Genomic DNA, 22,026 nt, shown 5'->3' on the forward strand with positions numbered 1-22,026 from the left:
GAAAGAGACAGAGTGTGAGCAGGGGAGGGGCAGAGAGAGGGAGACACAGAATCTGAAACAGGCTCCAGGCTCCGAGCTGTCAGCACAGAGCCCGACGCGGGGCTCGAACTCACAGACCACGACATCATGACCTGAGCCGAAGTCAGGTGCTCGAGATTCTAGGCCTGGCCTTCAAGGCCCCCCGCGACACAGACCCTGGTGACCGCCGATGTCAAAGGCTGCCCCTTGCCATCAGGCCCCTTCCGGAACGAGTCTGCTTTGACACGTGTGCCCCTACGTGAGACACCCTCTCCATCCCTGCCCTCCAGTTTTCCTGGGGCTCTCACTGGCCCCCAGGCCCCGTCTCCGACGGCTCATCCCTGGGGACCTGCTCCTCTCCCTGTGGGACCCCCAAGACCCTGCTGGTGACATGCCCGCCCCTGCCCTTCTGGAGAATTCTGAGTGTCCCCACGGTGCGGCCCTGGGCAGCAGCACCCTGGGGAGCGGTCAGTGGGCACAGCTGTGCCCATCCTTGGGTGGCAATTCCGTTCCCCTGGGCTTGAAGCATCATTGTCAAGACCTCAGTCATGAGCCCAGAGAAGGTGGGCGTAGGGACAGGGCCTTTACTGGGTCTGGACCTGGCCTCCCACGCCCGTCTTCAGGGGTCCTCTGGCCCTGACATCCCGCGGCCTGGGCAGGAAGCCTGGGAAAGCCCCGCGGACCCCCTCATTCGCTCCACAAAAGCTGATTGCACATCTTTCCTGTTCCAGACCCTGGGTTTTCATCCTTTGTTTCATGAACCACCTCCTGGTGCCTCTGCCCTTTCTTTTCCTTTATTTTGGCAAAATTTCAGACTTAGGGAGGTTGCAAGACGAGCGTCAAATTCCCGTAATCCCTTCCCCCCGGTCACCCAAGTGTTGGCACGTTGTCACATTCGTCTCCCGCTTTTCCTTCTCGTACTGACGCCGTCGGGGGTGGTTGTAAGCAGGATACCCCTTTCCCGGCGAGTGGCGCGGCGCGTGTCTCCTAAAGCCAGGACGCCCGCCTGGGCACCGCCGCGCGCCCTTCGGGATCGGGACGGTGACGGAGCAGCGCCCTGCAGGCCACACTCGGGGTTTGCCAGCGTCCCAGTCGTGTCCCGGAGAACCAGAGAAAGTTCCAGGCCTCGTGCCACCAGCCTCTCCTCCCTCGCCTCGTGGTCCTTTAGGACACTGACGTCTTTGAGGCACACGGGCCTGTTGTTCTGTTGAATGTACCAGAAGCTACTCTGAGATTTTCTTTAACGTCTCAAAACAGCTCCTTCCAGTTTCCAGGCGCATTTCAGAGTTTCACGTAACGCTGGTGATTTAGTCCCACGAGCGAAACGTGCCTGTTCCTTCTCTCCCTTCTCCGCTTCCCGTTTTTCATCTCCCGGACTTGGCGGGGACAGGAGCGCCCCATTTCTGTGCTGGGCGTCGTGGGGAGCCCGGGAGCTCGTGATGCGAAGGGGTTGACCTGTACGTCCACACGTGCACACGCACACATTTGTAACACATACTTGTGCACACCCACGTGCACACACACGTACGTGTGATACGTACATTCCGCCTGCAGCTGGACCGGGGGGGCCTTGTGGGCCGGATCTATTTTGTTTCTGTCCCGGTGACCTGGCCGCCGGGCACAGAGCAGGTGTGACGGGGGTGTCTGTCACACGGGAGAGTAGATGGGGGTCTTGGGCAGGAAACGTGCTGTTGTAAATAAAGCACCTTCTTTCCTCCAGGCTGGAAAACGTGATTTTTCTCGATGAGGAAGAGAGGTCGTTCTTCAGCAACGAAGGGCGCTTCTCGGACGAGGACGCCAGGCAGTTGCTGAGGAGGATGTCTGGCGCGGACACGTGCACCGTGTACAACTTGGGTAGGTGTGAGGGCGCCGCGGGGGCGGGGGGCACGGCTCCTCCCTCCCCTCCCCCTGGCCGCGGGGACGTCGCAGGACCTGCATCAGACCCTGGGTGCTTAGGACGGTTTCTGTGGGCAGGTTCCCAGAAGGACAAGAGGGTCTGCAGCCGAACCGGGAGAACCCGAGCCCCGGCCGGCCGGCACCGGGGCTGCTCGGGCTCCCGTCCCCTCGGCGGAGCGCGGACTGTTCTGGCTTCCGTGCTCCGCTCGGGACGCCCCTCCCCGTGTCCCTTCAAGAAGGCCCGCCCCGGGGCACCTAAAGGTGACCACACAGGTGCTGCTGCTGCCTGAGGGGCCCGTAGGGACGGCAGCGGGCCAGAGGCAGAGAGGGGGACGGGGCGAGCGGCAGGGAGATGCCCGCAGTGGCCGCGAGGCGTGCCCGCCGTGCACGGGGGCCCGGCCCGCTGCCCACGAGCTGCTGCTCCGCCAGCCTGGGTGACAGTGACCGCCCTCCGTGACAGGACCAGGAGCCCGGGCTCACGTGGCTGTGGGCTGGCCTGGTTGCCTGACCGCCAGGGACCGGGGCCGGACCCCAGGGCCACCAGCGCCTAAAGACGGTGCTGCTCCCTCTCCCCGCACTGCCCTGCGCTCAGGAAGGACCCTCTGTCGGCTGCCGTGCAGGGGGGCGGGGGCGGGAGCCGTGTCATCGGCAACAGAGGCGACAGAGGAACAGACCCGCTGGGGGACTGCCTGGGGCGGGGGGTGCAATCTAGCCGGTTCCTTCATCCTGTGCACGGAGGTGAATGCACGTGCGCACACACGCTTACACACACGCACAGTATACACGTGTGCACACGCACTCACACACATGTGCAGCACACGCATGTGCACCCATGCTTACACATACGTGCGGCATGTGCGTGCACGCTTACAACACACGCAGCACACTCATATGAAGCACACGCGCACACACACATGCGCGCGCACACACACGCGCACACTTACATGCGCGCGCACACACGCACACACATGCGTGCGCACTCACACGCGCACACTTACACGCGCACACACTCACACATGCGCACACACTCACGCACGCGCACACTTACACACGCGCGCACACACGCACGCGTGCACTCACACACGCGCACACTCACACACGTGCACACACACTTACACACGTGCACACACTTACACACGCGCACACTCAAATAAGGCAGCACACACATCCACATGCACATACACCTACACATCCATGCACACACGGGCACAGTTACACGTATGTGCACGCACACACACACTCCTCACGGCCCTGGAGCAGACACGACTTGCGCATCGGGAACTTTTCCACCAGTAACACAGTTAAACTTTCCAGGTCCCACAAATTGGTTTCTCTTCCTAAACAGGCAAACTTAAATTTGACCATAGCACCCATGTCAGCCCCCCACTCGGGGGGACATTCTGGGGGCCCCCTTCCGCCCGGCGCCCCTGAGCTTCCCGGACCCTGTGCATTTGTCAGAGTTCACACGTCTTTTCCCAGCAAATTAGCGTCAGCCCATTTTCAGGAGGTGGAAACTGAGGCTTAGGGAAGGGCTTGGCCTCTTGACCAGGGGATTCCCCCCAGCCCTGCAGCCCCTCAGGTCACTGGAGTGTTTCTGTCCTGGTGTCCCCACCCGTCCCGACACGGCCCCGACCTGGAGGTGCTGGCCGGAGGGTGATGCCTCTGTTCTCTCCCTTCTCAGACAGATTAGAAGAGGCCGACTTTGAGCCGCTGGAAGAACAAGGTGGGTTCTCCCCACACGGCAGCGTCCCTCCGGGCAAGGGGCTGGGCCCGGGGGTGCAGAAGCCACAGAGCTGGGTGCGGATGGGGCTCTGGGCGACGACCTCACACCTCCGTCGGGGAAGGCGGGAGGGGGTCCGTCCTGCAGGGGGAGGGGATGAGGTGAGGGCAAAACTCCCCCCTGCTGTGGTAGTGGTCCCTGCAAACGCACCAGCCCTCCAGCTAAGGGGGGGGTGGTCCCCTCCACTGCCCCGGCCGTGGCTGTCCCCGCTCTGTCCCCAGCTAAGGTGGGGGTCCCCTCCACTGCCCGGGCCTGTACTTGGCCATGGGTTCTTTTCTTGAAACCTAGAACATCTGAAACTCTCGGCTTTGAGAAAGTGAAATGCTGGGTCTGGAGGGTGAAGGGGGTGCGGGGGGCTGGGTTTGGAGTCTCACGCTGGAGAAGCCCCTCAAAGATTTGCTTCTTCCCCTGGGAGCTGGTAAGGGAGACCCCCTCCTTCTCCCTCCACACCTCCATCTTGACCGCCCCACAGAAGGTCTGCATCGGGGAGAATCTGGGGACTTGAATGCCCGAGGACCCTTTGGGGTCCACCTAAGTAGAAACAGGGAGGGGCCACTTGGGGTACTCGATGGGGAGGCTCAGGACATCCGGGGCCATTCCGGGCCCTCCCTCCAGCCCGGGCCTCTGCTGGGTGAGGAGGGCAGGACTCGCCGGGATGGGAGGGGGTGGGGGCGGCGAGGTTGGGGGGCGCATGCGCACCTACACGTCGGATTAGTCAGGTCAGACGTCTGCTGCTGAACCACACTGAATTCTTCTTTATTCCTCGACTTTACGGACGAATAAAGAGAGCGTTAGTTTTGAACGTATTTTTTATGTGAACTCGAAACAGAAGAGTCTTTAGATTCTGGTTCTTTCCTTGCAAACAAATTCCCCTTTAAGCTCGTGTTTTTCCAGCAGGAGCGTAGCTGTTTGCTCGTTGGCTGTGTCTTTGGGTACTGACCCCATCTGAAGCCAACAGCCCCGCACACGGGCACTTTTGGGTACGGGTGCCCCCAGGTTCTCCAGCGCCTCGTCCCTTTCCTTCTTAACCCTTTAGTAACTGTGGGCCTCACATTCTCGAAGCAGCCAGGGTGAAGGTGGAGACCCGGGGGTCCTAGCTGACGTGGTCCCGGGCGAGAGCTGGACCAGGGACCCAAACATTGTCCTCCATCGAGGCGGGTTTCATCAGTTCTGGGGGTGGCTCCCGAGCACGTGCTGCCCCATAGCTCTGGTTGGCCCATGATGATTTCACGGGAGTCCTGCACCCGACAGGAGACCCCCAAGTGCTGAGGAAATCCCACGGAGGCGGGGGCAGCCAGGAATGTGGACGTGTCCATCTGTTACGTGGCTTTTCCTGGAGGGGAAAGGACCCTGGTCGCTGAGCGGTGCTCTCAAACAGGAAGCATCGGAAGGGGTTACTCGGCAAAAAGCTCGGCCAGATCGATCCCTATTCTCATAACCACGACCGAGTCCGCACCGGGTGCGAGGCGCTGGGCTCGGCGTTGCGCGTAAATCTTGGGCTTCGGGCAGGGGAGGCTCGGGCAGCACCTGACAGGGGTGCCGAGGCTCGGAGGGATGTCTGTCCCTTACCCCGGCCTAGGCCCAGATCGGCCTCTAATCCACCCGGGGGATTTTGGTGGTTTGCAGAATCACCTCACCGGGACCCAGAGCCACGCGAGACCCTGCAGAAGGTGAAGAACGTTCTGGAAGAATTGAAATCCCGCCAGGACTGCCCCGAGGAGCCAGAGTCCTGGGGTCTCTGCGCGGCCTCCGGCGGCGCGAGCCCACCGGACCCTGAGGAGCCCCCCTTCTGCCTGGACGCGGGGGCCGACCGGACCGACCCGGAGGCCCTGGGCTCGCTGCTGCTGTTCCTGGACGCGCCCGGCTACAAGGCCTGCTTCCGCGGCCTGTACGACCTCTCCCTGCCGGGGCTGAGCGCCCTGTGCGGCGGCCGCACCGACGAGGAGGAGCTGGCCGGGCTCCTGGCGCGGGCGCGGGGGGCGGCCAAGAAGGCCGGCCTCCCCATGGCCCTCGCCAGAGTCTGCTTCCTCCTGGGGCGGCTGTGCGTGCGCCGGCTCAAGCTGTCCCAGGCCCGGGTGTACTTCGAGGAGGCGCTGGGCGCCCTGGGGGGCCGCTTCGGCGACCTCTTCCTGGTGGCGGCCGTGTACTGCAGCCTGGCCACCGTCCACCTGAAGCAGAGGAACAGAGACAGGTGCGCGCAGGTGACGCCCAAGGCCGCGGCCCTGCTGCTGGGGACGCCCGGCCACGGCTGCGGCACCGGGGCCGGGTCGGAGCTGCTGGCGCACGCCCTGCGGCGGGCCGTGGCCGGCCGGAGCCCGCAGGCCGAGGCCCGGGCCTGCTTCCTGCTGGCCAGGCACCACGCCCGCCTGCGGCAGCCGGAGGAGGCCCTGCCCTTCCTGGAGCGTTTGCTGCTCCTGCACGAGGCCTGGGGCTCCCCGGAGGCCGCCTGGCCCGCCGACTGCTACCTGCTCCTGGCCGACACCTACAGCCGGCGGTGCCTGCCGCGCCTGGCGCTGGGCTGCGTCAGGGCGGCCTCGCTGCGGGCCCGGGCCTCGCTGCGCGCCTCGCTCCGGAGCGTGGACCTGGTCCTGCGCAACGCCCCCCGCCTGCCCCGCCCGCCCTCCCAGGCCGCGCCCCACCTCCGGCGGGCGCTGGCCTCCCTGGGCCCGGGCGCGGGCCGGGCGCTGCGCGGGCCCCTGTGCGCCAGCCTGGCCCGGCTGCACAGCGGCCACGGCCAGCACGGCAGGGCCGTCGCCCTGATGGCGCAGGCCGCGGAGGCGGCCGCCGGGGCCGGGAGCCGCCTGGCGCTGGACTACCTGCTGGCGCTCGCCTGGCTGCACGTGCTCGGCGGCCGGAGCCCGGCGGCCCTGGGCGTCCTCGAGTGCGTGCGGGAGGGGGCGGTGGCCGGCGCCGAGCGGGAGGGCGTGATGGCCAACGTGGCGGCCGTGGCGCTGACGAGGACGGGCAGGACCCGGCAGGCGGCCGAGGGCTACTACCGCGCCCTGCGGGTGGCGCGGGGCCGGGGCCGGTGGAGGAACCAGGCGGTGGCGCTGGCCAACCTGGGGGCCCTGTGCCTGCGGGCCGGCGCCGGCGGCCTGGCCCAGCACTACTGCCGGGAGGCCGTGAAGCTCTTCTCGCGGCTGCCCGGCGGGGAGGGCGGCCAGGACTTCACCTGCGTGCTCCTGCGGCTGGGCCGCCTGTGCGCCCGCAGGGCCCGCGCCCGGCAGGCCAAGTGCTACTACGAGTGGGCCTTTCTGGTCGCCGCGGAGATGGACCACCTGGAAGGTGAGTGGCGGGCACGCCGGCTTCGCGGAAACGAAACGCGTCTTCTCCCCGCGTCCGTCCAGAGCGCGCCCGGGGCACTCGACTCTCCCGCCGTCGAGAGCGTCGAATGGCGGGAACCCGCAGGTGTTTGCGGGTGCCTTCGAGGCCGGCTGCGGGGCGGCTCTCGTGGGAGCCCGCCCGCCAGGCTCTGGGCAGGCTCCAGCCACAGACGGCACCCGTGCGGTCCTCACGGGGGCCGGTCGCCAAGGGTGGGAAACAGATGCCCGGGTAAGGGAGCCGCAAAAGGGGGTGTCATCGTGACGACGGGGGCTCCCGGTCCCGACGAGTGGGACCTCCGTGTGGAGGAGGGTTTAGCCAAGCATAGGATGGAGGGCAGGCAGACGGTGAAGCCCCTGCAAAGGCCCTGGGGAAAGCTGGGCCATGCAGGGAGATGCAGAGTTTGGGGTGGGTGCCTCGGGTGGTGCGTGGCGAGCACCTTGGCTGGGGGCGCTAGGCAGGGATCCGGGACCCCAGGCTGCGGTTTGGCATTTTTCCCGAGAGCCCTGGGGAGCCGTTGAGGGTTGTAGAACACTCGGACGCTCACGGAGCCTGGAAGGGGACCCTGCGGATCTCCAGAAAGAAGCAAGAGCTGGGTCCCCAGATGTGCCCGGTGGCCTCGGGCGGGTCCTGTCTGTGCTCACAGCCCTGTTGTCCCCTCTGCCCCATGCTGAACCTCGAGGAGCCTGAGGGCCACTCTGCTCCTTTTTGAGTTGGCTTTGGCAGCCTGGGTCTCCCCGGGTTCATCCGTTGTATCTGGGTTGCCCTTTGTTGGCATAAACCCTTCTGAAAGGCCGGTGCTAACATCCCGTCTTTCACGGCTAATCCCGATCATTTATGCCTTTTCTTCTTCGTCTGGCTGCAGATGAGTCCATTTTGTGAATCTTCTCAAAGATCCGTCATTCAGTTTCATCCGTTTCTCTCTCTTGTTTTTTCGATTCTCGACGTCACTATTCTATCTTTACTCTTGAATCTTTATTTTTCCTTCCTTTTGCTCGCTTTGGATGTAGGTACCTCCTGTCTTTCTCGTTCCTCGAGGCGGAAGCTTAAACTTTGCGTCTGAAAATTTTCTTCTTTTCTAAGGTAGGCATTTACGGCTAGAAAGTCCCTCTAGACGCGGCTGTCCCGCGTCCCACGTCCCGCGGGGTCAGGGTCTGCCGTGCGTTTACTTCCACTCATCTCAGAGTGCCTTCCGGTTCCCGTCGCGATGTCTCCCGCGACCCCCGGCCGTCTGGCAGTGCGTTTGTCACGTCCACGTATTCGTGGATTTCCCGCACTCCCGTCCGTTACCGATTCCTGGTTTCATCCCGCTGTCGCCGGAGATCACGCTCTGTAAGACGTCAGGCTCTCGCATTTACGGAGCGTCGCCCGCTGATTCGGCAACTGAGAACGCGATATGTGCGGTCTCCCCGGTCACCGTGTAGTTCTGATCTTCTGTGTCCTTGTCGGTGGTCCGCTTGGTGGGGAGCGCGCCCGGCCGTTCTCGGCCGGAGCCTGGCTTCGCGAGGCAGCGCTGGCTCCGGAACGCCGGGAGCTGGGTTTGAATCGCAGCCCCACTGCGCGCTGTGTGCCCCAGACTCAGTGTGCCCGCCTGCGGCATGGTCAGCCCGGTGCTCCCTGCCTCGTCGGCGTGGGGTGAAGGCAGCGCCTGTCCGTCACCCCAGGAGGGGTTTTGTGAAGCAGAAGCAGGCAGCCCGGTGCGGTGGGAGAGGCTGGCCAGGACCCCCGGGCCCGGGACGTGTAGACGCGGTCAGCGCGTGACTGTGACGTGCCCCACCGGGCTCATCACGGCGTGCTCTTGGCTGTGCGGCCTGGGGCGGATCGCGTAGCCGGTCTGGACTCAGTTTCCCCGCTGCACTGACCCCACCAGAGTCATGGAGGAGGCAGGCACACGGCAGGGGCCTTCAAACCCTGCAGATGTCACCGCCGTGCGTGACGGCGATGCCTTCCTCCCGTTCTCCCCGCCCAGGCCAGCTGCTTGCCGTCCAGAGGCTCTGTCACTTCTACAGCACGGTCATGCCCAGCGAGGCCCAGTGCGTCGTCTACCACGAGTTCCAGCTGTCGCTGGCCCGCAGGGTGGCGGACAAGGTGCTGGAGGGGCAGCTGCTGGAGACCATCAGCCGGCTCTACCTGTCCCTGGGCACCGAGCGGTGAGGGCCGGTTCCGCGGGCGGGGCGGGGAGGACCCCGGCCCTGGTCCTGGGGTGGCCCCTCCTCAGGGACCACTTCATTCCTTAGTGTCAGATTAGCTCCGAGCTGGCCGGCCTGGGGGTGTCCCCACCAGCGCTCGTGGCACAGGGTTCCCCTGAAGGGTGTCCCCTCGTCTCCACGTACAACCACAGTGGAGGCAGACCGTGCGTTCCTGGGCCATTCTTCATGACACAGTGGCTTTTGTAAGCTGACCTCTGCCTGCCCTGAGTGTCCACCAGCCAGCCCAGCTCTGGGCCAGGCAGTTTGTTCCCAGCTGTCCCCTCAGATGTGAGGACAGTGGCCACGTGTACCTGAAGGATTCTCATCCACGGGGAAATAGCTGGCTGTCCCACCTGCCTCTCCGGGGCAGGGTTTCAGGGTCCTCTGTCCCCTGTGACGCCCACACTGACCATCCCGATCAGATGGACGGTCCCGGGAACGTCACTGGTAACACCCCTCCCGGCTGGGGACTCACTGAGAGGCAGGGAAGGAGCCAGGTTTCCACAGGACTTAGGGGGCCCCTGCCCCTCCCACCTGGGCCTCCGTTTCACAGTAGGACCGACGGGCAGTGACCTTGATCACTGCTTCTCAAAGTGGGGGAGAATATCGCCCGGGAGCTCGCTGCAAAAGCACATTCTCGGGCCCCACCCCAGACCTGCTGCGGCAGAAACCCTGGGAATAGGTTCCCGCGGCCGCACTGGAGTTTGAGAACCACTGGCCTAGGCTGTCTCTCAATTTCTGCCCACACACACGTTCCCCGCTGCACCCAGAGAGGTCGCGCGCCTGTGTCCGGGGAGTGGGGCAGGGGCAGGATGGCCCGCTCCCCGTCCCCGTTTCCTTCCAAAGAGCCTCCCTTACTTTCGCCGGGCGAGCCAAAGCCGGCAGACGGGCACCAGGAAGAGCCCGGTCTGCTCCCCCGGGGACAGCGGGCCCGGGAGCGCGAGCTCTGACCCCCGCTCTAATCCCAGGGCCTACAGGTCCGCGCTGGACTACACCAAGCGCAGTCTGGGCATCTTCATCGACCTGCAGAAGAAGGAGAAGGAGGCGCACGCTTGGCTGCAGGCGGGGAAGATCTATTACATCCTCCAGCAGAACGAGCTGGTGGACGTGTACCTGCAGGTGCTGGGGCGCCCTGTGCTTCATCCCCTCCCCCGGCGGGGCACCTGCTGTGTGCCAGCTGCTAGTGCGGCCCCAGCCCTGGACCCCCAGGCCAGGACCCCAGGCCCTGGACCCCCAGCCCTGGGCCCCCAGCCCTGGACTCCCGTTTCTGTATTCCCAGCCCAGGACCACCACCCTGGACCCCCAGTGCTGGCCCCCCCAAGCCTAGACCCCCAGCCCTGTATTCCCACCCCTGGACCCCCACCCTGGACCCCCAGCCCTGGGCCCCTAGCCCTGGACCCCCAAGCCCGGGACCCCCAGCCCTGGACCCCCAAGCCCTGGACTCCTGTTCCTGTATTCCCAGCCCAGGACCACCACCCTGGACTCCCAGCCCTGGCCCCCCCCCAAGCCTAGACCCCCAGCCCTGTATTCGCAGCCCTGGACCCCCAGACCTGGGCCCCCAGCCATGGACCACCACCCCTGGACCCCCAGCCCTGGACCCCAACCCTGGGCCCCCAGCCCTGGACCCCTAGCCCTGGACCCCCACCCCTGGACACCCAGCCCTGGACCCCCACCCCTGGACCCCCACTGCCCGGCATCTTCCACAACAATCTGAGCCCCACCAAGGGGCCGGAGGCATGTGCCCCTCACCACGGCCACCACCGTGTTGGTACACAGCAAGCGCTCAATAAATGTGCAAATGACGCGTCCACCGCGTTGGCACACAGAAGAATTTTCTTCAGTGGCTAATGGCGTGCCTCCTTAAAAAACCCACTTATCACAGATGCTCCATTTCCAGTCGCGTTCCAAGCTTGACATGGCTTGGAATAGATTGAGAGGCTCGTGAGGCCAATGAGTGTTTTCACTTTTGAGGGCTTGCTGTGTACTTTCCTGGGCCATGGGCCGAGGGTCCCGGGGCTCACCGCTGACGGGGGGGGCAGGCGCCTCGGGGCTGCGGGCAGGGGTGCGGTTGTGCACAGAGGGGCCGGGAGGGTGAGCTCCGTTCGGTTTGGGGTGCAGGGTGCGTGGGGCCAGTGCCCAACTGGGAAGAGGGCTTCCCGGCAGTAGGGGATTCACAGGGGCAGAGGCCGAAGGTTCATGGGACTGTGGAAGGTTCTGGATTGCCGGCAGGACTAGGCCACTCTTGTCCACTCAGCTGGTGTTTGTTGAGCACCTATTATGGGCCAGGCACCGTGCTGGGCCCCAGATGCAGCAGAGAAGCAGCGGTCTTAGTCGTCTGCTCGGAGAGACAGGCAGGTGTTGCTAAGGGCCACGGAGGGACACAGTGGAGGGGACCCCAGCGGAGAGAATGCCGGGGTCCGGGTGTGACCGCCGGGACCCGGAGGCCACCTCTGAGCTGGCTCCCAAACTCCTCAGCAGCCCGCACTTGCGGACCCCCGGTGCCCTAGCTGGACGGGCCTCCCCATGGGACATAGTGGGAAATGATGTCCCCAGCTGCACAGGGACTGAACAAGGCCAGTCCCTCTGGAGGGAGAGGAAAGAGTCACCCGGAGCACGTGTTGTGGGTCCTCGGGGTTGCCTCGAGGGTCTGGGGGAGCCCTGTGGGTCTCACGAGAGCTTCTGCACGCCCGCAGGTGGCCCAGAACGCAGCCCTGTACACGGGGGACCCCAAGCTGGGGCTGGAGCTGTTTGAGGCGGCTGGGGACATCTTCTTCAACGGGACCTGGGAGCGGGAGAAAGCCGTGTCCTTCTACCGGGTGAGCCGGGCGGTGAGGGTGGGCCTCAGGGGTGGGGGCGCCTTCCATGAGAGTTTGGGGGGGCCGGTGGAGGCCTCCCGCCAGGAGGGAGGACTGCCCCACGCACCCGCTTACTTGCTTGATATTTTCGCCTGGGATGATCTTGTCCCCCACCCTCACCTGGGAGGGACAGAGAAAGGAGAGGCCGTTTGAGGGACGGAGGCAGCTTTAGGCTTACAGCCCCTCAAACCTCGGGCAGGCCAGTCCTGTTCCACTTTGCAGATGAGGAAACTGAGGCTCAGAGAGGCACAGGGGTGTATCACGGGACACACAGCCCCGGGGCCCAGGTCTGCGTGTGCCTGCCCGCCCAGCTCACGGCCTGCGGCTCAGCCCTGGGGAACAGAGAAACGTGCGTTTTTAGAGTGCGGGGTTGGGCCCTCCTGGTCAGGCTCTCGCCGTCCGGGGATGGGCTGGTCCCAGGCTGCTGAGACAGATGGGCTGCAGGCCACATCCCAGCTTGCTGGTGGCTCAGTGCCCTGGGGCTGCCGGGACCTCTCTGAGCCGAACACAGATACAGCGGGATGATGGGGAGGACGCTCCCAGCGTGCGGTCGGGGCTCTGAGGGGGTGCTGGCCCCGGGCCGGCCGCCGCGGGTGAGGTCTGACCCACCCGCCCATGTGGCAGGATCGGGCGCTGCCCTTGGCCTCCACCACAGGGAACCAGGAGGCCGAGCTGCGTCTGTGCAACAAGCTGGTGGCACTGCTGGCCGAGCTGGACGCGCCCCGGGAGGGCCTGGAGTTCGCCCACATGGCCCTGGCGCTCAGCATCACCCTGGGTAAGCCCTGCACCCCGGCCCCGGCGGGGGAGACCTGGAGGGCGGGCGCAGAAGGCCCGAGGCCGTGGAACCCGGCCCGCGTGCGGGGCTGCTTCCGTCTGCAAGCCGCCTCCTCCGTGCAGGCGGGCTGGGATGCCCCGGGGGACACGTCACGTTCACGGGGCGGCTGGGCTTTCTTGGCCAGCTGAGCACCAAGGCCGGCCACCGTGCCCCGCCGTCTGGACACCCCGGCTTGTCACCAGCCCCGGCACGCGCCTGTCTGCGTGCCGTCCCTTACCCTTGTTCCTCGCCACACTCAGCCAGCCCCGCTGTCACCTGGCTGGCGAGATCCCCTCACTGCCGGGCACCTTGTGTCCCGGCACCTAACTGTGCTGTTCCCAGCCACCTGTCTTCCCCTCGGAGACAGGACTGGGTGTGCAGACCCCACAGTGCTCGCCTGGAAGGGGGACGATCTGGAGACATCCGGAGGGCGTGGGGGGGGGGGGCAGCAGCTCATACACCAGGAAGGGTGAGCATCGTCGTGTGTGCGGGTGGACCGAGCCCCGGGGTTTGCGACTGCCTGACTTTGGGGCTCCCTGTCACCCCTTCCGGGCGCCACGGGCAGGTACAGAGCAGGCCCCACGGGCAGGTCCACCTTCCTGGGGTGGACAGCGAGCCTGCAATATCAGGCCCATTGTGCAGATGGGAAGAGTGAGTCTCGGGACAGGAAGCGGCCGGCTTGGGGGCCGGAGCTGGCCTGTGCCCGCCGCCACCCGCAGCCGTAGCCTCACGCGTGCCCCCTCCCCTGCGACCCTAGGGGACCGGCTGAACGAGCGAGTGGCCTACCACCGGCTGGCCGCCCTGCACCACCGGCTGGGCCACGGCGAGCTGGCGGAGCATTTCTACCTCAAGGCCCTGTCGCTCTGCAGCTCGCCCCTGCAGTTCGCCGAGGAGACGCTGTACTACGTGAAAGTGTACCTGGTGCTCGGGGACATCATCTTCTACGACCTGAAGGTGGGCGGGGGCGGGGGCGGGGGGAGGCGGGGCTCGGGCGCGTCGGGAGCCCTCGCCCCCGCGTGGAGGGGGACCGCACACGGGCCCCGGGGCCCCGGCGTCTCCGGGCCTGGCTCTGCGGCACAGGCAAGGTCAGCAGACGCCGTCGGAGCTCCCCCAGCCCGTGGGGGAGGCTGACGTGCGAACGGACCCTGGCAGCCACTGGGTCAGAGCAGACACGGCCGTGTAGTCGGGGGAGCCTCCCGGGCACGGTAACGGCAAAGCCGAGTCGTGACGGTCAAGCAGGAGTTAGCCGCCGAGGCAGTAGGAGGGGGACAGGACGTTCCAGGGGCAGGGGGACGAGTCACTAGAGACCCACCGGAGACCCAGGCTGTAGGGTGCTACCCAGATCCAGGCACCTCCTCCAGGAAGCCTACCACTGTGGGCAGAGCGACTCCTTCCTGGAATCCCGAGTCCCCTTTAACCCTCATGTCCCCCGGGGGTTTGTAGCAGGGACACCACTCCGGGCAGTTCCTGCCCTGTGGGGGCTGGAGGCACTGGAGCTGGGACCTCACAGACCAGAACCCGGAGATGTCTCTCCATCACTCGCCTGCACAAGCAGGGGCCCCCATCAACCCACCGGGGCCTAGCGTCGTCCCTGCGCGGTGTCCCTGCTCCGTGTCGGCTGAAGGGCGGGTGCCCGAGCCCAGGGGCCGACTTCTCCCTCCCCCTCCCCACTGAATGGCCCCTCGGAGCTGGGGTGGCACCAGAAGACCCCCACCCAGTTGGTAGCCCCCAACCCCCTTCCCCGGGGCAGCCTTGGCTGTGCACCGATGACACCTGGTGGTCACAAGTGGTCACTACAGCCTCCCGTGTCTTCTGGGTGGTTCTTGGGGAGCCTGTCGGCCGGTGGGGGGGGGGGGGTACTGCAACGAACGTAGCCTCACTACCTTCCAGTCTGTGTGACCCAGGCTCCGTGTGATCCAGGCTCCGTGTGGTTGGTTCTGCCTGCGAACGCTTTACTGTTCTAGAAGAGTGGAGCCCCCTGGAGGCAGGGCAGAGGCTGAGGGCCAGGCACGGTCAGTTGACCAGGGTAGGATTAGCAGAGCTCCGTGGGGCTCCAGTGCCCGGGATCCTAGAACCCACGAGCCTCTGACCCTGCGACCTGCATACACGTCTATGTCCCAGGCTGGGCTCCGGGCCGGGCCCTCCCCCTGTGTCGGGGCCACGGAGCCTGGCGGTGGGGCAGGACTGGCCAGCCTCACCTGAGCTCTCACACCCAGAGCCCTGTGTCGTCTGCAATACATGCCCTTGACCCCTGGCCCATCCGAGGGTGGGGCCTGCCCCGGGTGCCATGTGACTGATTCCTAAGCAGCTCTGTACGAGAGGGGGAAACAGGCTGGGAGGCAAAAAAGGTGTCCAAGATGGGGGTCAGGAGGCCGGGCCGGGGGCAGCTGCAGGCCCAGAGGTAGCTGATCTGACGCCCAGGCCCTGGGGACGGGGACCTTATCTCTCCACGGTGTCACGGGGCAGGGCTGCAGCTGAGAAGCCCAGGTCCCTGAGCCCGAGAGGCTGGGACCAGGCAGCTTCCCAGAACCACCATGGCCGCTCTGTCGACATCACGTCTGTCCTCACCGTGACGACGGCTTGGAAGTTCCATCAGGGGCCACGGGCCGACTTCACACCGTCAGCCACGTGCCCAGGAGGGCGAGAGAGTCCTCCAAGCCCCCTGTACGGGACAGGCCTGGGCAAGTGCCGCTCTAGAGGTTGGGGGGCCATGGGCATCTTTGCCAATGGTCTCCCTGAATCGAGGTCATCTGTACGCGGGGCCTCAGGGACGAAAGAACAAGGCTGGAACGGGACAGATTTGGGCGTGAATCCTGTTTGCCGCCCACTGGCTGCTCCAGGCACAGGTGTGCACGTCCACACGCACACACACGCACACACACGCACACACATGCACACGGATACACAACTCCCAACCACCCACTTTGGCCAGCTCCTTAGTGAAGCTGTCCCCTCCTCCAGGCAGCCCTCCAAGTCCACCTCAGGCTGACTCAGGTGCCACCCGGGGCTGCCACCGGCTGCCGGTCACCCCTGTGGTCGACGTGGCCCCAGAGTCGGCCGTGGCTCCCGCCCTGCACGGGGTCCAGTGCCTGGTAGGGGCTCGGGAGTGTTTGTTGAACTGCTCTGCGTACCTGCTTTTATTTCCTTGTCTCCTCTCTCTGTGTGGGGGCAGGGAGGAGCCAGGGCTGCTGAACTGGGGCTTGTCCCAGTTAGAGTGGTCTGTCGGGAGGGACTGGGTGGAGGTGATGGGGGGCCAGGCACGGAGCAGCCTCTGGGGACACAGGCCGGCCAGCCCCTGCCTGCAGCCAGGGGGCGTGTTAATGTGGGGCCTCCTTCAGGACCCCTTCGACGCGGCGGGGTACTACCAGCTGGCCTTGGCAGCGGCCGTGGACCTCGGCAACAAGAAGGCCCAGATGAAGATCTACACGCGCCTGGCCACCATCTACCACAACTTCCTCCTGGACCGCGAGAAGTCCCTCTTCTTCTACCAGAAGGCCAGGACCTTCGCCACCGAGCTCAACATCCGCAGAGTCAACCTGGCCCCGGGGCAGTGCTGGGGGCGGGCGCCCTGGCTGGCCCCCGGCCCCTCGCCCTGAGGTCCCCTGTCTGCCCTGGCTGGTCCCCGGCCCCTCGCCCTGAGGACGCCTGTCCGCCCTGGCTGGCCCCCAGCCCCTTGCCCTGAGGACGCCTGTCTGCCCGGCTGGCCCCCGGCCCCTCGTCCTGAGGACCCCTGTCCACCCTGGCTGGCCCCTGGCCCCTCGCCCTGAGGACCCCTGTCCTCGCCTCTCCTAGTGTCTCTGGGAGGCTCATTTTCTGGGAAACAGAGGCAGGACAGTAGGGGTCTGATAGCAATAAACAATTTTGCGGCAGCCTGCCAAAGCCCGCAAGGCCCCCTCCCCTGGCCTACCGCCTGGGGAGCGTCCAGGGACCAAGCCCCGTCCCCGGGGGCCCGCCCTGCTGCTGTGAACTGGAAGGACTGAGTCGGACCAACCAGGGCCAGGTTCCCCTGCCGGCCCCATGCGGTGTGGCCTCAGGCAAATCACGCCCCTCGCACCCATTTCCTGGCCTGTCAGAGCGGAAGGCGGTGGTGGGATCCCCTGGGCATCTTCCCCCTTCCCCGTGCCCTCACTGTGTGTCAGGCTCTGTGCTCTGCCTTTAACCCTCACGCCGACCTCCCCGGGCCCGCACCGTTGGGTCTGTTATTGTCCCCATTTCCGGCCGAGGCACAGAGAGGGTAGGTGCCCTGCCCGCCGTCACACAGCAGGTAGGTGGGGCAGAGCTGTAACCACTGTACCACCTGCCCACCTGCCTCGGGGGGATGTGTCAGCATCAGGACCCAGGGGCGCGTCCTGGAAGAAGGTGCTAGCACGTCATTGCACCTCCGCCCCTTCCTGCGTCCCGAAGGCGAGCGAGGGGAACGCGGCCCACACGCTCCCTCACCTGAGAGTCCTCTGGCCCAGCCCGGCCGGTCCCACCTGCGCCCGCCAGCCAGCCAGGCCGGGGGGGGGGGGGGGCCTCCAGCCCTGTGCGGAATGTGCTGCTGTGAGTGTGTCTAGGGGCTCATCTGGGCCCCCACGTGCCAGGAACCCTCCACTTACAGTCAGGGAAACTGAGGCTCAGAGAGGCCGTGGGCGTCCCAAGTGGTTCTCACCCGCACGGCACTGTTCCGATCTCTTTTTCTTTAATTTATTTTGTCAAACAAGGTGACATGCACGTAAGATCAAATGAACCATTTAAAGTGACCGACTCAGAGGCGTTTTGTGCCGGTAGATGTGGCTCAGCCACCCGCCTGTGCCTGGTTCGGATACATTTTCGTCTCCCCGCAGACGCCGCCCGTGTCACTTCTCGCTCCCCCTCCTCCCCGACCCTCCTTTAGCAGAAGGGGAAACTGAGGCCGGCAGGGGCCCTCCGTCATCCTTCCTGCCTCTGACGCTGGGGTCTGGGGGAGCCCCCGCTCCTGGTCCGGCTCAGAGGCGGCCTGCAGGCCCCGCCCCGGCCTCTCCCACCAGGGGGCAGCAGAGAGCCTTCCAGAAGCTGGCGCAGAAGCCGGGGAAGCTTCTTCTAACCTTGACCCCAAACTGGCTTCTCGCGGTCGCTGGGAGGGGAACACGGGAGGAGGCCGCACTGTAATTGAAAACAGGACGACCCGACGACCCGCGCTGGGCCTGCAGCCTCCCCGTGTCGGGTCGGACTGTTGGGCAGGTCACTCGGGGGCCACCACCTGCCTCAGAACCCGCGCCTTCCCTGACCTCCAGCTGTGGCCCTCACCCCTCCCGCCCGGGGTTCCCAGCGCCCCACCCCTGCCCGCTGGGACCCCCCCCCCGCCCCCGTTGCCCTGGGGCAGTGGGCCTGGTGGCCCCGAGGGCACGTTCTGTCGTTCACCTCCTGGGTTCCACCCGCAGCCCCCCACTCAGAGGCTGGGGATTTGGGGTGAGTTCACTGGAGCCCCAGTTTTGGTCGGAAGTAAAACGAGACCGATGGCCCCCGTACGGGGGTCGAGGGAGGACTCACGGAGCCGAGGGCTCGGTGCCGGACCCCGGGCTAAGAGTCGCCTGCTTCCTTCTGACTTTGCACCGCGGGATGCGGTCCAACAACCACAGGCTCCGGGACTCTGAACCAAAGGCTGAGTCACTGGTCGCGTCTCTTAGCCTCTCAGACCCTCAGTCTCTTCTTCATCTGTCACCAAAACCAAACCTACCGCAAGGTCCTGAGGAAGAAGAGAGAGCACGTGCCAGGCACAGAGCTGGGCGGCCAGTCCCTCGTGTTCGGCCAGGGCCAGGCGGGGGCGGGCAGCGGGGGGACCCTTCAGAGACCAGGGCCCCAGGCGGTAACCCCGGAGCCCCTCTTGGAGCAGAGCGCGTGTGAGACGGGCACGCGCCTGGCACCCGTGCGCCGACCGGGCACGCAGCCCAGGAGCCCCGCTGCCCCAGCCGTAGAAGGAGGCGTCTCCACCGGGTCCGTTCGGGGACCCGCGTGCGGGATCACCAGCTGCTGCAGGCCGTGCTCAGGGCTGAGCCACGTGGGGATGATGAGGGGGGACAAATGGCCCCTCCTCCAGGAGGAGCCCCCCGGCCAGGGTTAAAACCACTCCTTGCCAGGGGTCCCGGGAGACGCCCATCCACCTCCCCTAACAGAGAGGGAAGGCAACCCCCCCAGGGTCACACAGCCCTACTTCCTAACTTCAGGGTCCCGGACATCCCCACCCCGGCTTGGCCATCTCTGCCTCCGTGGAGACCACCTCTTTCTCGGCACCGGCTTCTTACGAGGGACAAATGTTGACCCAAGCGTAGGTGGGTCCTGGCTTTGGAGAGGGAAACTGAAGCTGAGAGAGGGATAGCGACCGTCCCAAGGACACACAGCATCCGTCATCCTCATCGTCACCGTGGAGCGACGGCAGCCCCATCACCTGCGAACAGGGAGCGGGCGGGAGCTGCGGGCGGTGGTCGTGCCTGGTGTGAGGCTGGGCGCTCTCCCAGGCCGGGTCTCTGGCGACGGGAAAGCCCCCCTCAGGGAGACCTGGACCCCCGGCTGCAGAGGGCCCTCCCTCGCCAAGGAGAGGTGTCTCAGAGGCCCTGACACTCTGCTGGGGACAAGAAGTCTGCGTGGACCGTGGTCGCAGCTGCGTTTGGGGGGGGGGGGTCAGCCTGAGCTTCCTGGGCCGCGTGCACCTGGCCTGGGAGGGGGTCTGTCGGCCACCGGCTGCACGGCTCAGGGAACCTGTCTGCCGGCCGCGGGGCGGGGGGTCTATGCGAGCCCAGGCTTTGCTTCTCTCTGCCCCTTTGTGACCCGGGACGCCCGGCAAAGTCACGTGTGCCGATGGGCCTTGCCCTCCGCGAGCCTCGGCTTCCTGTACGCGAAGGACGAGAGAAGTTCCGTGCCAAGGTGTTAGGAGGGTTGATGGCGGCTTTCGAAACACTGGTGCCGTAACAAACGGGGGCTTATTGGGGTCACCACGGCCAACGTGCAAGGTGAAAGAGGACAGGGTGTGCTTTCCCCCAGACGGAAGGCAGAATTCCAAAACGGCCCTGGAGAACCCCCTTCCCTGAGTGAGCTGCACCCATGGGGTTTCACTCCTAGAAGTAGGTTATGTTCCATGGAAAAGGTGAAGTGGGTTTGCGGAGGTAACTATGTCTCATCAGTGGACGGGGTTACTCAAACAGGAGAGTATCCTGGTGGGCCTGACCTAACCAGGCGATCCCTCTAACAGAGGGTCCAGCCTTCCCTGCAAGGAGAGATCTAAGCTGCTCTCCTTGTGGCTTTGAGAAAGCAAACAGCCACGGTGTGAACTTCCCGTAGAGGGGCCACATGGCAAGGAGCTCCGGGGTCCCCTGCGGCTGCCCTCGAGCATGGGGACCTCAGTCCTGCAACCACAAGGAACTGAGTTCTGCCAACAACCATGTGGTTTGGGAGGGGTCCCCGATCCTCAGCTCAAATCACAGCCCCCGCGGACACCTTGACGGCAGCCGGCTGAGACCCTGAGCAGAGAGCCGGGCCCAACTCCTGACCCCCAGAAAGTGTGAAGCAGCAAATGCGTGTAGTTTTCAGCCGATAAGTTCGTGATCCTTTGCTACGAGGCTCGGATAACACACACCAAGGCCAAAGGCCAGGCGGCCCTGCAGCCTGACCCCACCTTGCAGGGGCCGCGTTCAGCCTCCCCGCTGGCTGTCCTCCCCAGCGCTGTCCTCGCCTGTGCACCTGTGCGCCCACCTGTCCGTGTTCTCTGGGCTCCACTCGTCCACGTGTGAGGCCTGGGCCTGGCTCCCGCACCTGCGGTTAAGGAAGGAGAGACGGGCAGGGCCGGGCGTCGGGACCCCGGGCTCTCAGCCACCCTCCGCACGGCTGCGGACCCCAGACAGTCTGGGTCCCCCTGAGCAGAGGGGGATCTTCTGGGTGGGCCTGCGCCCCTGGACACGAGGGGCGGTGCAGGGCCTTGCCGTCGCCCCGGGGCAGCCATTTCCAGCTGCGAGCACGGCCCTCGTCCACCCTCGCCTGTGCTCCCCAGGCCAGCCCTCACCTCCAGCCAGAACCGAAAGCATTTCACAACCTCTGTGGCTTTGGGCTGGGTTTGCATGGCGTCCCGGGGAAGAGGGAACACGGGGCCGGGGTGTCTCCGGGAAACAGGGGCGTCCCCCCCAGAACACGCAGGGTGGGCTCCGCGTCTGTGACGGCTCTGGTGCGCCTGTCTGCAGGGCGGGGGAACCTCTCTGGAGACCCATCAATTTGGGGAAGTGGCGAGGCTAGAGGAGGGCTGGGCGGGGTTTTCAGAGAAGGGCAAGGGAGGGAGCTGAAGCTGTCTCAGGTTCCAGAACAGGCCCCACCCCTGGGGCAGGACAAGGCGCGGGGGCGGGGGGCAGGGGACAGGCCCAGAGCAGGCCCCTCTCCTCACATTCTGCACCACCCCGCCCCATGGGGGCAGCCCCTGTGCACATCCGGCCCTGAGCCCGTCCTTACCCAGGCTCAAGGCCCGAGGGCCAGCAGGGAGGATCCTGCAGAGTCCGGTCATGGCTGATGCCCCCAGGAATTCTCGGTCCAGCACGACAGACACCCGCTCCTGCCTCGGCCTGGATCCTGGAGCCCAGTGCGAGGTTGGGGGGGGGGCCCTGACCAAAGGGACATCTGCTTTCCAGGACACGGCCCAGACGGTCCTGCCTGGGCAGGGTCGCCTCCCACTTCTGCCTGGCCCTGGGGGACGGTCCTCCCTGTGCAGGAAGGGACCTTCTTGGGGAGCCAGAGCACTCTGGACTCAGCCGCTCATCTGGCTGCACCCCAATGTCTGCCAACACCGTGGGGCAGACCCACAGAGGACCCCGGAGCCACTCGGCGGATGCAGGAAGGCATTCCGCGTCCTCCCAGCCCCCCCGGGGATAAACACCCTCAGCAAGTGAGACCCGCCCCAGCTCACGAGGGCTTTCTCCCCTCTGTGGAGCCTGAACGGGTTCCGTGTGGGCCGAAGGGGGGCCGGGTGGTGCCCCCCCACTTCTAGTCCACCTGGTCCTGAAGGTCACAGAAAACCATCAAACCAAGGAAAATAAACGAGTGGGGGCCACCCGGGGGTCTCAGTCGGTTAAGCGTCCAGCTCGTGACTTCGGCTCAGGTTGTGATCTCATTGTTCGTGAGTTTGAGCCCCACAGTGGGCTCTCTGCTCCTCTCCCA

General features: G+C 65.6%; 1 protein-coding gene across 3 annotated transcripts in view; it reads left to right on the plus strand.

Annotated features, from left to right (window-relative positions):
• SH3TC1 (SH3 domain and tetratricopeptide repeats 1) overlaps nt 1–17,615 on the plus strand; it is a 46,914-nt gene extending 29,299 nt beyond the window's left edge. For all 3 annotated transcript variants that reach the window (XM_042985022.1, XM_042985021.1, XM_042985023.1), the window contains 9 exons: nt 1,739–1,872; nt 3,596–3,637; nt 5,321–6,979; nt 8,985–9,165; nt 10,173–10,323; nt 11,898–12,020; nt 12,684–12,834; nt 13,631–13,827; nt 16,212–17,615. In XM_042985022.1, coding sequence (XP_042840956.1) covers nt 1,739–1,872; nt 3,596–3,637; nt 5,321–6,979; nt 8,985–9,165; nt 10,173–10,323; nt 11,898–12,020; nt 12,684–12,834; nt 13,631–13,827; nt 16,212–16,469 — 2,896 coding nt within the window. In that variant the 3' untranslated portion in view covers nt 16,470–17,615. The remainder of the gene's footprint in view (nt 1–1,738; nt 1,873–3,595; nt 3,638–5,320; nt 6,980–8,984; nt 9,166–10,172; nt 10,324–11,897; nt 12,021–12,683; nt 12,835–13,630; nt 13,828–16,211) is intronic.
• Nucleotides 17,616–22,026: the final 4,411 nt, after the last annotated feature.

Source organism: Panthera tigris, chromosome B1 (genome assembly GCF_018350195.1).
Source record: "Panthera tigris isolate Pti1 chromosome B1, P.tigris_Pti1_mat1.1, whole genome shotgun sequence".
Taxonomy (NCBI): domain Eukaryota; kingdom Metazoa; phylum Chordata; class Mammalia; order Carnivora; family Felidae; genus Panthera; species Panthera tigris.